General features: G+C 38.1%; 1 protein-coding gene across 4 annotated transcripts in view; it reads left to right on the top strand.

The window, feature by feature from the left end:
• The first annotated feature begins 5,304 nt into the window (after nucleotides 1-5,304).
• Nucleotides 5,305-20,373, top strand: part of itgb4 (integrin subunit beta 4) — a 26,061-nt gene continuing 10,992 nt past the window's right edge. For 3 of the 4 annotated variants that reach the window (XM_015388615.1, XM_015388613.1, XM_015388614.1), the window contains exons 1-24: nucleotides 5,305-5,638; nucleotides 8,183-8,265; nucleotides 8,685-8,767; nucleotides 9,002-9,103; nucleotides 9,188-9,392; nucleotides 10,691-10,787; nucleotides 10,872-11,043; nucleotides 12,801-13,064; nucleotides 13,146-13,235; nucleotides 13,318-13,440; nucleotides 14,118-14,285; nucleotides 14,392-14,468; nucleotides 14,549-14,754; nucleotides 14,965-15,068; nucleotides 15,159-15,257; nucleotides 15,353-15,479; nucleotides 15,567-15,692; nucleotides 18,589-18,707; nucleotides 18,798-18,831; nucleotides 18,922-19,116; nucleotides 19,204-19,307; nucleotides 19,384-19,442; nucleotides 19,582-19,605; nucleotides 19,697-19,845. In XM_015388615.1, the coding sequence (XP_015244101.1) occupies nucleotides 8,190-8,265; nucleotides 8,685-8,767; nucleotides 9,002-9,103; nucleotides 9,188-9,392; nucleotides 10,691-10,787; nucleotides 10,872-11,043; nucleotides 12,801-13,064; nucleotides 13,146-13,235; nucleotides 13,318-13,440; nucleotides 14,118-14,285; nucleotides 14,392-14,468; nucleotides 14,549-14,754; nucleotides 14,965-15,068; nucleotides 15,159-15,257; nucleotides 15,353-15,479; nucleotides 15,567-15,692; nucleotides 18,589-18,707; nucleotides 18,798-18,831; nucleotides 18,922-19,116; nucleotides 19,204-19,307; nucleotides 19,384-19,442; nucleotides 19,582-19,605; nucleotides 19,697-19,845 (2,803 nt within the window). In that variant the 5' untranslated portion in view covers nucleotides 5,305-5,638; nucleotides 8,183-8,189. The remainder of the gene's footprint in view (nucleotides 5,639-8,182; nucleotides 8,266-8,684; nucleotides 8,768-9,001; nucleotides 9,104-9,187; nucleotides 9,393-10,690; nucleotides 10,788-10,871; nucleotides 11,044-12,800; nucleotides 13,065-13,145; nucleotides 13,236-13,317; nucleotides 13,441-14,117; nucleotides 14,286-14,391; nucleotides 14,469-14,548; nucleotides 14,755-14,964; nucleotides 15,069-15,158; nucleotides 15,258-15,352; nucleotides 15,480-15,566; nucleotides 15,693-18,588; nucleotides 18,708-18,797; nucleotides 18,832-18,921; nucleotides 19,117-19,203; nucleotides 19,308-19,383; nucleotides 19,443-19,581; nucleotides 19,606-19,696; nucleotides 19,846-20,373) is intronic. The other variant, XM_015388612.1, reaches the window with a different exon arrangement.

Genomic DNA, 20,373 nt, shown 5'->3' with positions numbered 1-20,373 from the left:
TATATATATATATATATATATATAAGTATAAGTATAAGGCATTTTGTATTCACTTCCACCTGTACCAGGGTAAGCCGTTGCCATGGCAGTGCATTCCAGAGGCCACGCCCCCTGTGTTTCAGAGCAGAGAAACTGGTGTTGGTTTCTTTACTTTTGAGACCTACTTTTGAATGCTGAGTAGTTTTATTAAGAATTCCCTTTGCCTGACTGATTATTAATAACACATATTTCTCTGTTTTGAAAAACCCAGAACACATTAATTGCTATTTTAATGGGTGTAAAAAGCACATTTTTCCAAACCTGAGAGAGCCATTTTCTCTGTGGGGTTGTGATGACGGTGTTCTGATTCACTGATTTTTAATTACCCCTCACTGCAGGTGTGTCATTGAGCGGAAGCCGATGAGCCACACCCAGAGCTCAACCTGTCCTGGCTGATTGTCGCCACTTTCTCTGTCAGTTATTATCACCTCTGCAAACACAACACAGACAGATAATAAAAAAATATATCACTTTCTGAGTCACTTTTACATTTATGTTTTTAAATGCATAATGTTGAGCCAACGGGGGAATTTTTTTCTGATATAAAATAATAATTTGGCTTATTGTCAACATTTGATTGTTTACACACTCCTTTGATCCAAAAAGCCCAGTTATTGTCATTTTGACCCAGACTCCAGTGCTCAGAGTGGAGCAGAAGGTGGAGTTATTTTCTGGATGGTCGAGGGGGGTCTGTCTCAAATCCATAGTTAATGCTGTCCTGCGGTTTCCCCCCCTTTTTTATAGGATGTGGGTGGAATTGCTCTCCCACTATCCTGCTTTATGACTCCAGTGCAACTCCACAGCATCTCATTTACTGTAAGTAATCTGTTTGTTGAATACAGGCAGTTAGGATCTAAATCAGCTCTCTAATCTGAGTAGATTTAGGTTTATTTATACTTTATTACAGTTTCTATCTGAATTCAAGTTTTCTTAGAATAATCTGATCCAGAATTAGGTTACATTTGGTTTGTAAATGCTTTATATCACAACCTGTTCATGTCTGTTTTTACTTCATAGTAATAACCCGGTTTGTTCCTCAGCAAAATATTTCTATTTCAACAATTAAAAAAAGGCATGAATAGATCTTGAACTATTTGTATTCTCCCTTCTCCATGTATTTACAGTCCATCCCGTAAGGGGCGGACCAGAGACCCTCCTCTAATGAAAGGGTTGCTTAGAAGCGCTCTGCTATTTAAGTGTCAGCCGAGGCCTTCAGAGAGGAGTTTTGTTCCCATTTAGTCAGAGTCCTCCATTGTACGTCAAACCAGATCCAGTTGCTAGGAGCTCAGCTATTCAGTGTGGTGTGTACAGTACAGAGGAACAGAGCTGCTTTCACCTCTAGACCAGATCTGATCCAGGGTCTGTGAATGGAGCAAACTGATGGATGCTCCAAACTCATTCATCCAGAAAAATGATCAAGGATTTTTATTTACATGGTAAAACTTTAGGCAAATAGATCTAATTCAGGTAGCAGGACTTTGTTTAAACAGCTCAACAGATAAACTGTAGTACATTAAATATCTTTATGCTGGATGTAGTTTAGTGTGCCCAAACAGAGTTGCCATTCTCACTATTTAGGAATGTAGCCGTTGCCTTTAATACACAGTGATTCATAAGCAGAGGCATAAAGTTTGCTCAAATATATGTAAGTTAGAGTAGAGCAGCACTACTTTAACATTTTCTTACTCATGTAAAAGTAGAAAGTTGTTGTCCAAGAAATAACTCTGTTTGGTTGAATGTATACTCTGTATAAATGTAATCTAAATAAATGTAATCTGACAAACAGTGATGAGTAAATTCTGGTATTTAAAAATATAAAATAAAATAGAAAATAATAAGAATAAATTCATTATTTTTGATTATTCATTATTTACTATTCATTTCGTGCAATTACATGCATTGGATCGCACAAGTTAATGCCAGTTCATTGATTTGATCTAATGAGTCATAAGAAAAATTAGCAAAAAAAAAAAAAAAAAACAGGCATGAAAGGGAGTGGGAAGGAGAAAAGTTATTAAATCCCGTCCCGATGCTTATTCACAGTAAACGTTTCTTTTACGTTTCTTTTCTGTTTTTATTATTATTATTATTTTTTATTTTTTTTTTTATGGCAACTTAGAGCACAAATTGAAAGGTCAAAAGCAGGCAAAATCACAATTGTGTTAACCGAGCATATAATTAATCACATTGTATCTTTTTATTTTTTATAAAACCAGCAATGATTAATACAGAAAAATGGTAATAGTTTACACAGTATCAACAATAGTAAATAAAACTTACAAACAATGGTAATGGATAAATACCAGCAATGGTAATAAGCACACATTGACCTAATATACATTTATGATTACATGATTACAAAATTACCAATAGGGGCTAAAAAAACATTTTACCAAACATTTTTCTCAGCATAAACTTATAATTACAAATCTTTCCAGCGTATCAGGAAAGGTTAAAGAACTTCCAGTGACAATATCTACTAGATATAGATCTATATATCAGTCAGCAAATATTTTTTCTATTGCTTATTCATGCATGTTTTGTCCGACTCATTAGTGTATCCAGCAACCACCTTTATTATGGTTTTCTTTGTGTAAATGTAAAATATAAATGTTGTTTTTGTTTGTGTGTTTGTTTTTGTTTTTTAGGTTTAAATTAAGGCATATTTTTTTCTTTTTTTTATCATAGAAAATGGAGAAGGAAAACATTAATTATCTGCATCACCCTTAATAAACTTGCACCGGCCAATCTCTAATATCTACGGTTTACTTTGTTCTAATCTAATCTCTGAATATTTCTATATTGCAAGTCAGCTGGTTCATGATCACTAAGTTACTCATGGTGGACAGAGCATCCAGAAACTTAACTCAAGTAAAAGAAGGGAATTTTCATTAGATTGTTAATTTAGTAAAAGGAAAAAGTACAATAAAGTAAACTACTTCTAAAAGTACATTTTATCTTAAAGTTATCCAAGTAATTATAACTAGTTAATGACCATTTCTTCAAAAGCAGTTCTAACAATTTATTATACCTTACTAAAGATTTAAATAGTTTTACTTCCCTATAAACAAATAAAATAAATAATTTTGCTGATATGTATTTATTTTTCATTATAATCCTGAAAATGATCATTTGGTTTAAGGAACAGGTTAAAAAATGAAAAAACAGAGGCCCTAATAAAACCGTATTTAATAGATGTTTTAAGATGATTCTGTAATTTTATTAATCTTCATTAAATTATATTTAATAATCATTTTGGGGAGTTTTGGCCTAGTGGTTAGAACGTTGCACTTATGCTCTGAAAAGGTTGCAAGTACCGGATTCAATCCCCACAGACTCTCTCTGAGCAAGACCCTTTACCCCTCACTGCTCCCCGGGCGCCGCACAATGGCAGCCCACTGCTCCCCAAAAGGATGGGTTAAATGCAGAGGTAAATGTGAGCTCAATAAAGTTCTATTATTATTTTATTAATTTCCAAAAACTAACTGATTATGTTTGATGAAAATGCAATACTTTAAAAGCAGCTAGTTTTCAACTTATTAAATTTTTTTAGCTTTGTCGCTTGGCAGATTAAATGACAATGTTTGTTTAGTGAGTAGTTGCTGGAATGTCATCTCTTTAGTAGAGGCATTACAAATAAACCAACCAATCATGTTCTTTCACTAGTGGCAGAGGTTTAGGTCCCACCCCTTGTAGGGAACGCCAACTTTAGCTCCTCCCCCCCATAAAGAGCAGCCATGTCTCAGGTCCCTGTGGCCTTTCATTCATGGACGACAGTCAGAGTTAAAGCCAGCAGCGCAGGACAACAGCTGTGACACTGATTTCATAACTGCTAAAAAAAAAAACATAAAATTCAAACATTAACGGTGGATTTCTTCTGTGAAAGGACCCTTCAAAAGTAATATGTTGAAATTAAAGCTGTATACCTCAGCTTCTTTTTCTTAATGTCAGAAAGGATTCCTGACTTTGTTGAAGATTTTGGAAGTAGCCTCTCTCCCCTCCCAGACTGATTTGCAGCTCCATGTCTTTTCCCTTTGAAATTTTGTTAAGCACCAGATAAATGCCTCAAAAATCAAACTTTTAGGGAGGCACTCAAAGAAACCTCCATCGACTACTGTTGGCCCCCATATTAAGAACATATGCTGCACTGAAAAAAAAATCAAAACAAAGCAAGTCTATTTTTCTTGATTTAAATCTATTTATCATAAGGCAATTTGCCAATGCAATAAGTTGATTTCCATAAAAAGAAAAAAACTCCATTATCTTATTTCAAGTGTATCATAACTTCTTATAAGTTTAACAATATTCATTCATATAGTTGATTATTTTATTTCGCTGCTTAAATTTAGCGGCCCAAATGAGTTTCCTCCCCTAAAATACCAAACAATGTGCTCCATCCCTGTTTTTTGCTTTCTTTTCTTCTGTGCTCTCCCTGGTCCCTCTGGTAAACCTTCTTCTAGGACCGCCACTGACGTTCAGATTTATTATCATCTAAACCTGCAGAGTAATTTTAGACATTTTTTTAATCTCTTTACCTTAAAAAGCATGGTACTGTACTATAAAACTTATTAATAAAATAAAAAACATCTTATCGTTGAATTTTTAATACATAGTCGATTGGGTTGTTGGGAATATTTAAAGATATTAAAGCCTTAAGTTATGAAGTCTTCATCTACGTTTAAACTCTGTGTATTAAAGAGTTCCTTTGTGTAAGTCTGTTGGGACATATAACTCATCACTTGACATATTAGCTTTCATTGTCATGGTTACGGTACCATATGGACTTGTCTGTACAGGAATGCAGATGCCCTGCTTAACTCTCAGCTCGGTTACAAAATAAAATGAGTTGCAAGGACAAAAAAAAAGAAGGATTTGAGGTAATCGTTCTGCTAGTGTGAAATATTTGCCAAGCAGAAATGTACCCGTTAGCATGAGTACATGGCTGAGTAAACACAAGTCACAAAAACAGTTTCCCATAGCCTGCAGGCAGTGTTCTTCAATGTGAGCCACTCCCAAGAGGCTGGGAGGCGGCCTGGAAGAGGGGCCTGCCTCCAGAACCTCAAGCCCACACAGGTGAACTGCTGCTGGGCTGGAATGCAGCAGGCAGGAGGAGGGGGTGGGGGGGTTTGACACATTGAGGTGTGGAGCAGCAGGGTGGGAAACAGAGAAAGGGAGGTAACACAGCAGCTTACCTGGACAGGGAATGGTGTGTGTGTGTGTGTGTGTGTGTGTGTGGGTGTGTGTGTGTGTGCGCAGCAGCAAAAAGGATCCACTCCCAGAGCTCCCTCTGACATTCCCTCTGAGTCTCTGTGGCTCTCAGATCTCCCCCTCAGACTCCTGGACATAAACTCCTCACTGAGCTTAAGAGCAGAGAAGTAAATGTTTGACCATAGTGCACCTAACAGCAGAGGAACAGAAAAGCAAAGGGAGAAGAACTGGAACTTTTCTTTTACTTTTTAAGGGGACTTTGAACTTGGACAAAAGGACAAAGATTTTTATTTAAGCCAGGTGGACATCTAGAAAAAGAGGAAATACTTTTTTTTCCTTTAACATAGTTTTGGACTTTTAGACGTGGACTGGGCGCCTCCACTCTCCAGAGGTTTGTTTGATCAGTAATCCTTTGTTTTCACCCATAACTTTCCTAATAACTCCTTTGTTTTCGTCACCTTCACTTCTAAGTGTTGCAAAAGTGTCTGTATGGTGGAGCCTTTGGGGCGAGGCGAGCGAAGGCTGTAAAGCAACAGGTTTATGACTTTATATCACTCTACACGGATAAGGTGGTACGGGGCCTTAAGGAGGATCTCGTATGAGGGGCCCCACCTTTAGTTAAAGGTGTTACCCATCAGCCACCTCTTCTTGTTGGGTGTTTGACTTTTCAATGTGATTTTATTATAAATCAACAATCAAATAAAAAAGATTGCTTTTTGGGTTCATTTTCTTTAGATAATAATGACGCAACCATGTCTCGTATGGAGCCAAGTTTAATTCATTGTGCTTTCTACTAAAAGTACGAAATATTTCTTTATATGCTGCAACTTATTTACCTATTTTAATCTATTTAGCTTGTATATTTTTAATTTCTCTCAGATTTTTTCTAGAATCTGGAGGAACAATGATTCATATCTAAACAGTTTAAATCTATATCCTTTGTAAATAATAAGTTGTGTTTTGAACTTCAGGTGTTTCTGATTTCTTTGGGTCTAACTGGAGCTTCTTACAGGCAGGATCGGATTGTTTTTGTTTTATCTTGAGGAGTACAGTCAACTTTAAAATGGCTGCAGGTTTGACCCTCCCCTCATTTTTTAAGACCCCCCACCATCCCTTTCTCTTTCTCCTGAATGTGATGTCATGTCAGGGTCAAGCCCACACCCACTGGTGGCAAGTCCACCCAAAAGGTATGTTTTTGTGTGAGGAGAACAGTTGGAGCGCCTCTTTTCCTGCCAGAGAAGCTTTAGACAAAGAGCAGCGGAATGAGAGGCTGGAGGCTGTAATTTGGCTCCGAAGCGTCGGCTTGTCTGTGATTTTCATCAGAGTGGGAGCAGAATATAAAGAGCTGGTTTCCATGTATTTACTGGTTCATGGCAAAGTTTGCAAAAGAGCAGATTGTTTGTTGACCGTCTTTGCTTGGTGATCTACCTGTAGGGCTTCACATTGAGGCGTAAACCTGCCTGTCCCATTTGCTTCCCTGAGGTGGTTTGACCTCCAGCTGGTCAGTCTCTCGCCTCAGGGAGACATTCCTTCCAGGAGTTACCTTGTTGTCAACACACAAATCATCCATTTGTTTTCCTTCATCCCACTAAGGCAATTACAGACCTTTCCTGACACACAGCAGTCTCTGTTGGCTGTTTGTCTCTCAGATTGTCCTCCATCCAAGATTCCTGCAGGAAATTATAATGTGGTTTTATAGTGAGGAGCGCACACGGCACGCTGCCTGGAGCATCTCCAGATCCCACCCTGCATCGGTCCTTTCCCGACCACACTGCATCGTGTCTCAACTAGATCTGAAATTATATGATGATACCAAAGGATACATGAGGTTAAATGAGGGGGTTTTATCATGGATTTTGGAAAAGGCGTCACATTATTAAAGCATGCAAACTCCAAATAGATGGAAACAAACAGCATTTGTTGCATTTATAACTTACATTAAACTCCAGAGAGTTTCATTTTACTTATTTATAGTGGAGTTAAAACGAACTGGAAGAGTCACTTTGTTGGTCAGAATTATTCTAAACTTGAAGTTTTTTTTTTTTACTTTGTTCAACTGTTTCTATAAAAAGTGAAAACACTTAAAAAAAAAATACAAAACCTCTTAAAAAGACTGATAAATACAGTTTTTATATCTATATGTTGGTATTAATACTTATCTAAAAATGACATTTTAATAGTATTTATCCCAGTCCAGGCCTGGATTAGTATCAGAAAAAGGAAAATCTACTTTGGGAAAAATGCTTACATTCTAGGGTGCAAACATTTAGAAAATTATAGATCCAAAATGAATAAAAATTACCCTAACTCTGATATCTATTTGAATATTTAACATGTCATGATTTGGTGTGAAATAAAGCCATAGAGGTTTATCAAGCCGAGCTTGGCTGAGGTTTTCCACGTTCAAAATAAGAGACAAATATGGTGGAATAGCCCTTTATCAGACTGGTTCATTAGATACCAGCTTCAGCACTGGGATTTACTGGTAATAAAACCTCACAACCAAAACTTCCAGCTTTAAATTCTGTTGAATGTTCTATTATTATATTATAAAACCAATTGTAAAGTGAACTTTTAATGTAATTTTTTACATATGAGTCGACATTTGAATCTGAAAATGTCCCAATAGGGGACGTGTTGGCCTGCTAGTTAGAGCAGTGAGCTTGTGCTCTGAGAAGGTTGCAAGTTCAATCCCCACAGCCTTCACTGTGACCCTCTGAGCAAACCCTTAACCCCTGATTGCTCCCTGGGCGTCGCACAATTGCAGCCCACTGATTCCCCAAAGGAATGGGTTAAAATGCAGAGATACATTTCTCCAGTGTAAGATCGGTAAAATCAAATTAAATTATAAAATGTGTTGGAATCAGGAAATGTTGAAGTAGCAGTTAAACTGTTTTATCGAGCTTTTTGTCTGTTTCTGTTGTTTCTTTTCCAGGAGGGAGATGAGGAGTTGGTCGTTACATTTCCTCGCAGGACTCGGTCTTCTGGCCGTCCTGCTGACCTGCTGCTCTGCTGAAGGTGAAAATCAGAAACATCTCTTCTCTTTAATTAGATCCTTCAATGGATAAAATATCTTTTTAAATAGATAAACCCCCTCTTCAGTAATTTTGGGAGAAACTGAGGAAAATATTTCTTCACATTTTACTTTCAAATTTTTTCACAATTCAAATAGAAGAGTTGTGAAGTCATTAAATATTTATGTAGCTGATGTCTGACCAGTAGAAGTATTAAAGGTCTCATAAATACCCTTCTTTTGTACTTTGGCTTCCCCCTAGACCATGCCACCCTGGGTAGAGAGCCCCATTGCTCATATCTAAGTAGCTGAAATGTTCCTCCACAATATTTTGTGCAACCAGGGGTATTCTAGTAATGCTTTATGCAATGAACTCACTCTGTTCCCTTTCTGTGACTCTCCCTGACGGTCCCGGCCCGAACAGTGAACTACTGCCACGCCTTCAGCTCGGGTTCCTGCTCAGAGTGTCTGCAGGCGGGGGTAGACTGCGTATACTGCCCCGACGAGGTGAGAGCAGAGAACTACAGGGAGCTGCTTTCATAACCTTATTGTCCTCAGACTGAAAATAAATATTTTGCATCGTATTTACTTTTGACCTTGATTAACCCATTCAATTTCTTTTTGTTGTTTTTCTGCTATTTCACCATGCAGCCATGTTTGTTTAAAAGTTATTAGCAGATGATTAAAGAATTAAAATACTAAAAGCATAAAAACTTTTGCTTGTGCTCCCTGTTTATTCAGACGTTTAATTTTCATCGCTGTGACCTCTATAAGAACATCATCGCCCATGGCTGCAATGACAGGTCTGTCATTAGAGCCAAAAGCTTGCAGAAGATAGAGAAAGTAAGTTAATTGTCCAATTTATATAACATTTTAGTATTCTATATATTTTTTATATTTAATGTTTTCTCTTCATCTGTGTTGCAGAAAGATGCAATCAATGTGGCGCTTCAGCAGTCTCAGGTGTCGCCACAGCTGGCAACCATGACCTTTCTGCCTGGAGAATCTAAAGATTTGGACGTGGAGGTATTTGCTCCGACTAAAGGCCCTCTGGATCTTTATATTCTTATGGACTTCTCAAACTCCATGAAGGACGATTTGGACAACTTAAAGAAAATGGGCAATCAGCTGGGTGAGCAGACTTTGGCTCTGGAGATGTGTAGCCAGTGGCGGTTCTAGACTATATTTACTAGGAGGGCCAGGATGGGGACAGAATGTTTTCATGGGGCACAGAAGATCATGAAACAAAAAACAGGGGAACAGTTTATTAACAATCTAAAAAAAGTAAAAATTTCTCAAATTAAGTATATTTACCCTTAATATCAATAGGTGAATACGATGACTTGCCAATGTACTGCAAAAACAATCTAGGAGTAAATAAAAATTTTCTTAATTTAAGTGTATTTACCCTTAAATTGAGTACCGTAGGTAAATAAGATGATTAGCCAATGGAATGAGCATTTTTACTATTGAAATAAGATTGTTAGATTATGTGCAGTTGAAATAAGACAATGCCATTGTTTGTTCTTATTTTTTTATTTTATTTTTATTTTTTTTATTTAATTTTAAAATGCACCTATTTTAAGAAAAAAATGACTTAATTAGATTTTTTGCAGTGTGGAATGAGTATTTTAACTCTTAAAATAAGATAATTAGAAAAAATGCAGCTGAAATAAAAAAAAATTGAGTTGTTTTTTTCTTTCCTCCTCAATTTAAGAAAAAAATGCACTTATTTAAAAAAAAAAAAAAAAGACTTATTTAGATTTCTAATTTCAGTGCATGTCATATAGTTTAAAACAAAATTTCATGTTGTTCCAGTTGAAAATTCTAATTAATTAATTTTACTTTCCCTGAATTAAAACAAATCTATTAAAGTGAAGAAAAAAATTAACAGAAATAATTAGTTGCAAATTAAATATGTACTAAAAGATGAAATTAAGCTTTTGAATATTAGGTCAATTTATGTTTATAATTCAGAAATATTATATAGTTTTGACTTGTTTTAAATGAAAATGACCTGTTTTAATCAAATCAGAATTAGAACTGAACTAAACCGATAAATTCTGCTGTAATAAATTGAAGACATTTTAAAAAAATTTGGTTCAAAATAACATTTAGCAGAAACTGGGATTCTATCTCAATATGACAGAAACTATCACCTTCATTTTAGAATCATAATTAAAACAGAAACCTAAAGAAAAAACTCAAGTGGTTCCAAGGGAGTTATCAATCACTATGTTTGTTCCAGTGTATATCATCATTAGATTTTTTTTTTTTTTAGTATTATGTCTTCAGTACAGGGGCCATAACTGGGACCAGGACCATTTGTATCGGGGCCCCTCTCTCTTGTCCCTGTTGGCCCCTATCTAGAACTGCCCATGTGTGTTGCTATTCCTGTAATTCAATCTTCTTGTCTTGTTTTACCTGAAGCGGAGGTGGTGAAAGAGCTTTCAGACGACTACACCATTGGATTTGGAAAGTTTGTGGACAAAGTAATTGAGCCTCAGACTGACATGAGACCTTCCAAGTGAGGAGAAAAACAGCAGATAGATACAGAAACTTTTCTTGTTTTGGCTTCTTTCTAACTTAACATTCCTCTTTTGTCTCTCAGGCTTAAACAGCCATGGCCCGATAGTGATTCTCCGTTCTCCTTCCAAAATGTTATCAAGCTGACAAACAATGTAGATTCCTTCATATCAAAGCTCCAAAACCAGAGGATATCTGGCAACCTGGATGCTCCCGAAGGAGGATTCGATGCCATTCTGCAGGCAGCGGTGTGCGAGGTTAGTAGAGTCCCATGTGAGACATGCATGTCCTGAAGAAAATACAAGCCTGAAACTTCACATTTCCAATCAAATTTATTTTACTTACTTTATTAATTATGTCATTTAGTCCAGATTGTAAAGGTAATTAATTGGATTTTAAAGGTATAGTGGAGGATGTTCTTTTTCTGGGTGGATCATCAAAATAAGTGGTCCTCCTAATTGTCAATCATTCTGGTGATGTGTTTATGTAAGGCCGTCCTACGTGCTCATCCCCATTCTCTCTTACCGGTGGTGAGTCTGACATAGTGGAAAAATTGCAAACCTTCTTTTGTAAAGTAAATTGTATGAGCGATGCATGAGCAACTTTTAAACAGAGCGTGCACGAGGAGAAACTGAAATTTTGATTTTCAAAGTATTTCACTGAGTGCCCTTTGAAGGGTTAAGAGCCTATTATTTAACTAGAAAGTTAAAAAAATAATATATGTTTTATTTTCATAAGGATAATGTCAGGTACTTTTTAATAGATCTGGGTATTATAAATTCTATATCACTTATTTTAGATTGTAAAACTTTCATTAATTTGATAAAGTTTCATATTTTAAGCCTTTATTTCTTTTTATTTCATAATTATGGTTAAAATAACAAAAGCCACAAATTTATTATCCCAGAAATATAGAATATTGTAAAACAGTGAGTTAAAGAAACTCTTGGTTTGACTTTCTAATTAGCTAATTAACCAAAAGTGAGTGTAAATGTTTCCTGAATCTCTAAATGCTCTTGCTGACACAAGTCCTGAAGACGGTCATCAACATTTGGATGAGCTTCGCCAGGGTTTGACCTGTGCTCGAGTCAGAGCCTCGAGATCCACCGTGCCCCAATATATCACATCTTTCATGTCGAGTCACTTCTGAACCAAAGAGAGCATCAGAAGTGTCTCACTCAGGCTAAGGAGAACTGGGCTGTTGCTTAGAGATCCAAAGTCTTAATTTTATACAGAAACCAAAGTGTTAGAGTCTGCAGGAAAAGTGGAGCAGATCCACATTAAAGGGTGTGAGTGTGGATTCTAGTATGTCATCTGCTGTCAATAATCAACACAGCCACCTAACATGAGATTTTAGAGCACACAATGTTTCCTTCTTCTGAAAATCCCCGTTGGAAATGCTGAAAATGCAGCATCAACCCACACTTCCGAAGCTAGTAAAACCTGGTTCAGTGACCAGTATTATTGGCTGGCAAACCCTGCCCTGACTTAAAACTGATGTATAATCTGCCGCACCTTGACCAGAGAAAGATGAGAGGCACATGACCTAACAATGAAGATGAGCTTAAGGCCACTGTTAAAGCTTTCTGGACTTCCACCAGAGCCCAGCAGAACCAAAGTCTGGCCGTGTGTTACACAACATCGATGCAGTAACCAAGTATTGACAGCGTAGAACTTCAGAAGTCTGATATTTCAGTTGCTCCATGTAGGTTCATTTATATAAAAGTGATTTTCTAGCATCTCTTTCAATGTCTTACTTTGACTTGGACATTACAAACAGTTTGAGTCATTAAGAGATGGATTACTGGTGTACTTTAGTTCATTATACTTGTGCCAAAGTCAATTTCACTCACAGATTACCGGGCCTTCAAGATGTCTTCAAGATGAAAAAAAAATGCAGCCATCACAGTCCTAAGAATAGTGGTTTTGTCATTTGAAGAAAATAGATGCATTAGTACTTATTCATCTTTCTAATTTCCTTTTTCCATATATGGTCCTTTCTTTCCTATTCCAGGATCAGATTGGTTGGCGCGAACGCAGCACTCATCTCTTGGTTTTCTCAACCGAGTCAGCCTTTCATTATGAGAGCGATGGCGCCAACGTGCTGTCTGGTATTCTGCCACGCAACGACGAGCTCTGCCACCTGGACGCAGATGGAAAATACACAGAGGCCACAAAGCAGGATTACCCCTCTATACCCACACTCATCCGTTTGCTGGGGAAACACAATATCATCCCCATATTCGCTGTCACAAACCACTCCTATACTTTCTATGAAGTAAGCAGACTGCAGCTGCTCGCCTTTATAAATGCTTTTCAGTTTAGAGGCTTCAAATGACTAATTTTTTTGTGTTTGCAGAAATTAAAAGAGTATTTCCCCATTGCTGAAATTGGTTTGCTTCAAGAGGATTCATCCAACATCCTGGAGATCATGAGGAATGCCTTTGAGGTAAATGCTTGAAACTCTTAAATTTTGGGAAAAGTAGAAGGAGGTGCCTCATGGCTGATCCCTCGTATTCTTTTTGTTTCAGAGTATCCGCTCTAAGATGAGCATCCGTGCAGAAGACAGGCCGAAGGCTTTTGGTGCCCAGTTTTTTCATCCAAACAATACAGTTGCAGAGTATGGGAGCTTTAACTTCAAGCCTGGACAGATTGTAAGGATTACATAGAATGAAATATAAACATTTCACTTCTTGATCCAGCTGGATTTGAGGTCCAGAAGATCTCATCAGCTGCGTTTACATTAATCATATAAATGCACTTGCATACGGTGGTTTTCCAGCCATTTTGAAATTTCTGTGTTTTACAAAAAGTGCAAAGGAAACTTTTTTTCACATCACACGAGTCATATATTTAACATAGACGGTTTTGCTGACAACACAAAAAAAGACAACTTGAATTAGTAGGAGGAGGATGGCGAGGCCTCGTGATTTTGATTAGTTATTGGGTGCACAAACATTTTCACACATGATTTTAATTGCATTTGGTCTTGACAATGATTGCAGAATTGGATTGTTTTATTTCGACGTCAGCATAATACTGGCTGTCTGACTGCGATTTAAACCAGAGAGCAGCTAAACATAATATGTAATACTAAGACAAACTAGCTGGTGATGGAGAAGCATGCTCTGTTTCCTGCATGTAGGGTTTGGTACAACATGTTTACTGGTTGCTTTTTGACACAGCTCTTTGTCAAGTCTAGCATATGAAATCTTTCATAACAATCTTAATCTTTACAGTGTTTCATTGGGATTTTATGTTATAGACTGACACAAACAACATAGCAAAAGATTTTAAGGAAATATGTTTGGGTGTGTGTGTGTGTCTCCAGGGCAAGTTTAAGGTGAAGCTCACAGCCCAACAAATGATTGGTGAGACACTTGTCTGCAAAATGGATCCAGATGAAAAAGAAGGTACAATCAGAGTCAAACCAACAACTTTTAATGCAGCGGTCGATGTGAAGGCCTCCATTTTGTGTCCAACCTGTCCATGCGAGAAGGTTAGAGAAACACACTTAAACTGAAGCACATAAAGGTGTCCTTATGCTAATTTTTTGACCTGTTATGCATCAGAATCAGACGGTCTTTTCATGTTTCTGTTTTCAGACAGGTATTCCGAAAGCTGAGAGGTGCAATGGAAATGGAAAGTTGGTGTGTGGGAAATGTCAGTGTGATGATGGCTGGTGAGACTTTGGAGGACTGCATTTTGCTACATGAGACTCTGCCACCCCCTCCTAATGTCCTCACTTTTTCATTTTTTTAGGCAGGGCCCTTTCTGTAACTGCTCAAAAGCCTCTGAGTCAAACAAGAACCAGTGCAAAGGCCCAAACATGAAAGAGCCCTGCTCAGGCCGTGGAGACTGTCAGCCATGTGGAACCTGTGTGTGCTATAATCCAGACCAGTATGAAGGACCCTACTGTGAATATGACAAGACCCAATGTCAACGTTATGGAGGCTTCCTTTGCAATGGTATGTTGAGTTGAAAGGATGCATTAAAGCAGGTTACTCTGACTGTCCCGGAAGTGTTTCTAAAGGTCTCTGGAAATTATCCTCCCTGGATTATCTTCTAATGGGAAAAAAGTATTTGGATCTGTTTAAATAGGGAGGTAGAATGTGTTTAAGGAAACAACACAATACCCTGTAAAGATGTTTAAAATGCTTTTGCTTCACTCTTGTCAGATCGTGGTTCTTGCGTGATGGGTCGTTGTTCCTGTTCAGAGGGTTGGGAGGGCGCTGCCTGTGAGTGCGCCAAAAACAATGAAACCTGCTTGGACAGCAATGGGGTGAGCGGAGCTACTGGTTTACGTTCAGACCACCCTAACCACGCTCTCCAATATGTGGACGATGCCTTAACCTATCTTTATGTGTTGTAGAACATTTGTGGTGGTCGGGGCGAGTGTATCTGTGGGAGGTGTAAGTGTCCAGAATCCAAGATGGAAATGTCTTCAACCTGTGAGCTACAAAACTTTGAGGTTGGTCAAGTATGCAGACTAAAATCATAATGTACTGGTTAAGGTGTCTTGCATTTGTAGCCTTGTCTGATCATCCTTTTGAATTGTGCGTCTAGTACCAACAAGGCTCATGTGAGATCACAAGGAGTTGTGTCTTGTGTCAAGCATGGAATAAGGGAGAGTTTAAAGACAAAAATTGCGAAGGCTGCTTCAAAGTCGTCATGGTGGATAAGCTGAAGGAAGGTAAGCTCAAACCCTTTCCAAATTAAGATAAGCTTGTTGAAATTTGTGGTCAAATCATCTAATAGTTGTGTACAATAATTTTTTCAGCGGAGGAAGTGCTTCACCACTGCAGTTTCCGAGATGAAGACGATGATTGCACATATAAGTATACTATCGCCGACAGTAAAGGCATGGAAAATGAGGACCTGCTGGTTGAGGTGCTCAAAGAAAGAGGTGAGATGCATGGATCCAAAGTATACAAATCCAGATGACTGCTTAAATGATACACTATTGCAAAATGAAAAGTTTAAGTAGTTGAAACTTGTAAAAGAAAATCCCCTTTCCCTCCCTTTATTATGTTTTGGTGCAAGTGAGCAAAGAAAAGCTGATTCTAAGTCATGTGTTACTACCATGTTTTTCCAGCCGGCATTAGTTCTTAACAAGGTACACTTGGAAAAAAGACAGAGACAGTTATACCAAACGGTATACTGCTTGGATCCCTCTTGGACAACTTCTAGATATCAGTGGTTCAGTCCAGGTTACTGTCCAGGTGTTTCCCAAGTGTATAACTAATTACCGAGTATATATGAACTTACTTCTTCTAAAGTTCATAACCATATCCTTGGTCTTTGTGGAGCAAAGCTAGGTAAAGGTTTTCCTCTGCTTTGTTTCATATCACCAACGAACACAACCACTACTGGATGATCAGAGAATTTCTGTATAAAGTTTCTCTATATGTGTGATGAAAGTTAGGGGCAAAAGGAAAGGGACAGACGTACTTTGGTCTATGTGTCAAACAGTGCAGACTGGATGGTATGGGATGCACTTGAGAAGTGGAAGTACTCACTGTGTTCCAGAAGGTGATACATTGTAGAGGACCAATTTATCCAATTGTAAAAGTCCTGAAATTAGCAAGGACCGGACTCTCTAGATTTAAAATTCAGCAAATCAGGACAAACCCTTAGGCCAAAGGGGGGAAGCACATCAGCGGGCGCCATGATAAGTGCTTTACGAGCAATGCTGGCAGTAAGGAAGAAGGTAGGGAGAGGAAGCAGAATGCTTCCTATCATAGTTCCTTTAACAGAGGAACCTCTTAATGTTCGGGACTTAGGATAAACAGATTCCCACAATGCTGTGCATGATAGGGCATACATTCACCGACCACTTTATTAGGTACACCTTGCTGTTACCAGGTTGGATTAAATCTTAAATCTTCATGGCATAGATTCAACAAGGTACTGGAAGCATTCCTCAGGGAGTGTTGTCCATATTGAGATGGTAGTATGAAGCAGTTCCTGCCAATTTGTTGGCTGCACATCCATGATGCGAATCTCCTGTTCTGCTACATAGCAAAGGTGCTCTATTGAATTCAGACCTGTTGACTGCAACAATACTCAGGCTGTGGCTTTGAAAACGGCTTTGAAACAATGCTCAGTTGGTACTAAGGGACCCAATGTGTTCAAGAAAATGCTCCCCACAGCATTACACCACCAGCATCAGCCTGAACCATTAGAACACGGCAGTATGGATCCATGCTTCCATGTGGTTGATGCCCTACCATCAGAATGTCGTGGGAGAAATCCAGACCAGGCAACGTTTTTCCAATTTTTTATTGTCCGATTTTGGTGAGCCTGTGAGAATTGTAGTCTCAGATTCACATTCTTAGCTGACAGGAGAGGCACCTTGTGTGGTCTTCTGCTGCTGTAACTCATCCGCCTCAATGTTCAACGTGCTGTGGATTCAGAGATGTTCTTCTGCATACCTCGGTTTTTAATTATTTGAGTTGAATGCTGCCTATCAGCTCAAAAAAGTCGGATCAATCTTCTCTGACCTCTAGCATCAACAAGGCATTTGTGCCCACATAACTGCTGATCGTGGAATATTTCGTTTGACAATTCTCTGTGTATCCTACATATGGTTGTACGTGATAATCCCAGTATATAAGCAAATTCTCAAATACTGAGTATTATCCGTCGGGCACCAACAACCATGCCAAGTTCAGAGTCATTTAAATCACCTTTGTCCCACATTCGGATGCTCGGTTTAAATTGCAGATCGTCTTGACCATGTCTACATGCCTAAATGCATTGAGTTGCAGCCATGTTATTGGCTGGTTAGAATCAGAGTTGGGAAGTAACGAAGTACAAATACTTTGTTACTGTACTCAAGTAGATTTTTCTGATATTTTTACTTTACTTTACTACTTATTTTTATGGCGACTTTTTACTTCTACTCCTTACATTTTTACACAAATATCTGTACTTTCTACTCCTTACATTTTTAAAAATTGGCTCGTTACTTTAGTTTTGAATCATTTCAATGGAGTTACCGTTATTATTTTTCACGTCATCAATACCAAATTCAATCTAATTGGATGGGAATCTACGTTGCATTTGACGCACCACTACAAGATGAATCGACAGATTCGGCGGTATTCATTCGCGGCAAATCATTGCAGCTTGGTGGCGGTGGCATTAGTATAGTAGTATGGACGACGAGATGATTGAAAATGAACACAACGGAGATCTAGTCCTATTGGCATGAAAAAAGTGGTTTCTACTTTTACTTTTATACTTTAAGTAAATTTACAAGCCTGTACTTTGTTACTTTTACTTGAGTAAAGAAGTTTAATCAGTACTTCCACTTTTACCAGAGTATTTTTTAACACAAGTATCTGTACTTTTACTCAAGTACGGAAAGTGAGTACTTTTGCCATCTCTGGTTAGAATAGCTGTACGTGTAATCTGTGTGACACACGTAAAACTTCACCTCTTCATGCATTTTTATACAGTAGAGCTTGAACTGTCCATTAAAAAATGGCCTGACACATTACACAAGATAATGGCCGCATCCTGAAGTACACACAGTCTTCTTTTTTTTTATTTGAAAAATTAATGACAACCCAACTCTGTTAAAGTCTTTTACTTCACGTATAACACCATGAAAATTTTTTATTAATAAGTATAAATCTTCACAGTTATCAGTTTAACTTTATCTTAAATGTTAAATGTCGGTTCTGATCTGTCATAGTCTCCTAATGTCCCATTACCCCACCCTAAGGTGAGACACTAACAGGACCACATGGTATACATATGTTTCACACTTGATGTATTTTATATTTCTCTTCCAGATTGCCCACCAGCTAGTCTGCTGTGGCTGCTGCCACTCATCCTGTTCCTCCTGCTGCTGCTGGCGCTCCTGCTGCTCTGCTGTTGGAAATACTGTGCCTGCTGCAGCTCATGCTGGCAGGTACAACCGCTCACTACTTGAAATATAAAAGCTTGATTTTTTTCCAAATGATGGTTCAACTAAAGGTTTTTTCATTTTTATTTGATACAGAGCTGTCTGGCCTTGCTGCCATGCTGCAGGAGAGGTAAACATATAGTATGAGATGCAATAGAACTGCCTTAATCCCCTCGTTTTAAACCACCTACCATGTATACTAAGCAACACTTCCTTTTAGGTCGCATGGTCGGCTTCAAGGAGGATGAGTACATTTTCCGTCAGTCTCAGTTGACCTCTAACCATTTGGACACACCGATGGTGAGGACTGGCCCACCTAAAGGAACTGATGTGGTTCGCTGGAAGGTCACGGATAATGTGCACCGTGCGCCCAATCATCCACAAGCGTTGTTACAACCAAACCCAGATGAAATGAGTAAGTCCTATTTGAGATAAACCTCAGCTAATGTTAGTAGTTAGAGCAGTAAAAGCAACTAAATCTTTTTTTTTTCACCTTTTTTAGTCAACTTCCCAGTCTCCCTCCGATTAAACAGGCTGTTCTCTGAGAACCTGTCTCGCCTTGATTCAAAGGACGCTGAGCTGCTCCGTAAAGAAGCGGCTGACAACGTGAGCTGGGTTTTTATATGCTGCTGGGTGCATATTCTGATGGTGTGGCTGATCACTGTTTTGTTCTTGGTTACAGTTAAACGAGGTGTACAGGCAGATACCTCAGGCGCAGAAGGTGCAAGATATTTCATTCAGGTATTTTACTTCTCAATGCAACACTCCCTTTTTTGTTTTGTTGTTGTTGTTTTTTTTTAAATGTCTCTTCATTTTCTAAACCCGTATTAAAATGAAATATCTTGCCAGTCAAAACTCACATCAATTTTCTTCTCCACAGAACGCAGAAAAATTCTGGAAAAAGGTATAAGTTCAATCCAGCATATATTTGAGACTGTTTTTTTTTTTTTTATTGCTGTAACTAGAGGTGTTTTATCTCTAACCCTGCCCCTCAGGGAGGACTACACCATCTTGGATACTGTGCTGTCAGCTCCCCGGAGATCCTATCCAGATATAGTCAAACTGACTGAGAAGAACGTCCAGTCCGGAAGCTTTGGTGACCTTAAAGTGGTCCCAGGCTACTATACTGTGGCCACAGATCGAGGTGAGTGGCATAAATTCGTAGTCTTGGTACAGTACAAGGGAATGAATTATTTGTAAATCTATATAAAAATATTTCATATTTATTAATGTTTCATTAATCATGTTACATCTGCAAACCAGACATGAACAAAGTGGTGACGAACAAAACTAAAAATGTGGTTTTCAAAATTTGGTATTTGCATCACAGTTCTTTGCAACCAGAGCTCCAAGCTCTTCGTGGTATGTCTTTACCCGGTTTCTTTTATGGAAACATATATTTTGCCTTATTACGAAATGGTTTGGGCCAAGTTGGATTGGCGAAAATCTATAAACAGAAATTTCTCAGGTCTTGTCAAACATTCTAAAAACAAGAGGGTCAGGACTGGAATATTCAGAAAGGGGAATTTGATGTGGTCATTGTCCTTCTGGAAGGTGGACCTCTGCCACAGTCTTAGCTTATTTTTCTAGAAAACTAATCCGGTTTTTTATGTCATGAATGCAGGAAGACTTGGTAATACAGATATGTATGTATGTATGTATGTATGTATGT

Source organism: Cyprinodon variegatus, unplaced genomic scaffold (assembly GCF_000732505.1).
Source record: "Cyprinodon variegatus isolate N-32 unplaced genomic scaffold, C_variegatus-1.0 Scaffold430, whole genome shotgun sequence".
NCBI classification, from domain to species: domain Eukaryota; kingdom Metazoa; phylum Chordata; class Actinopteri; order Cyprinodontiformes; family Cyprinodontidae; genus Cyprinodon; species Cyprinodon variegatus.
Note: the sequence above shows the minus strand (reverse complement) of the source record. Positions and strands in the feature narration are given on the sequence as shown.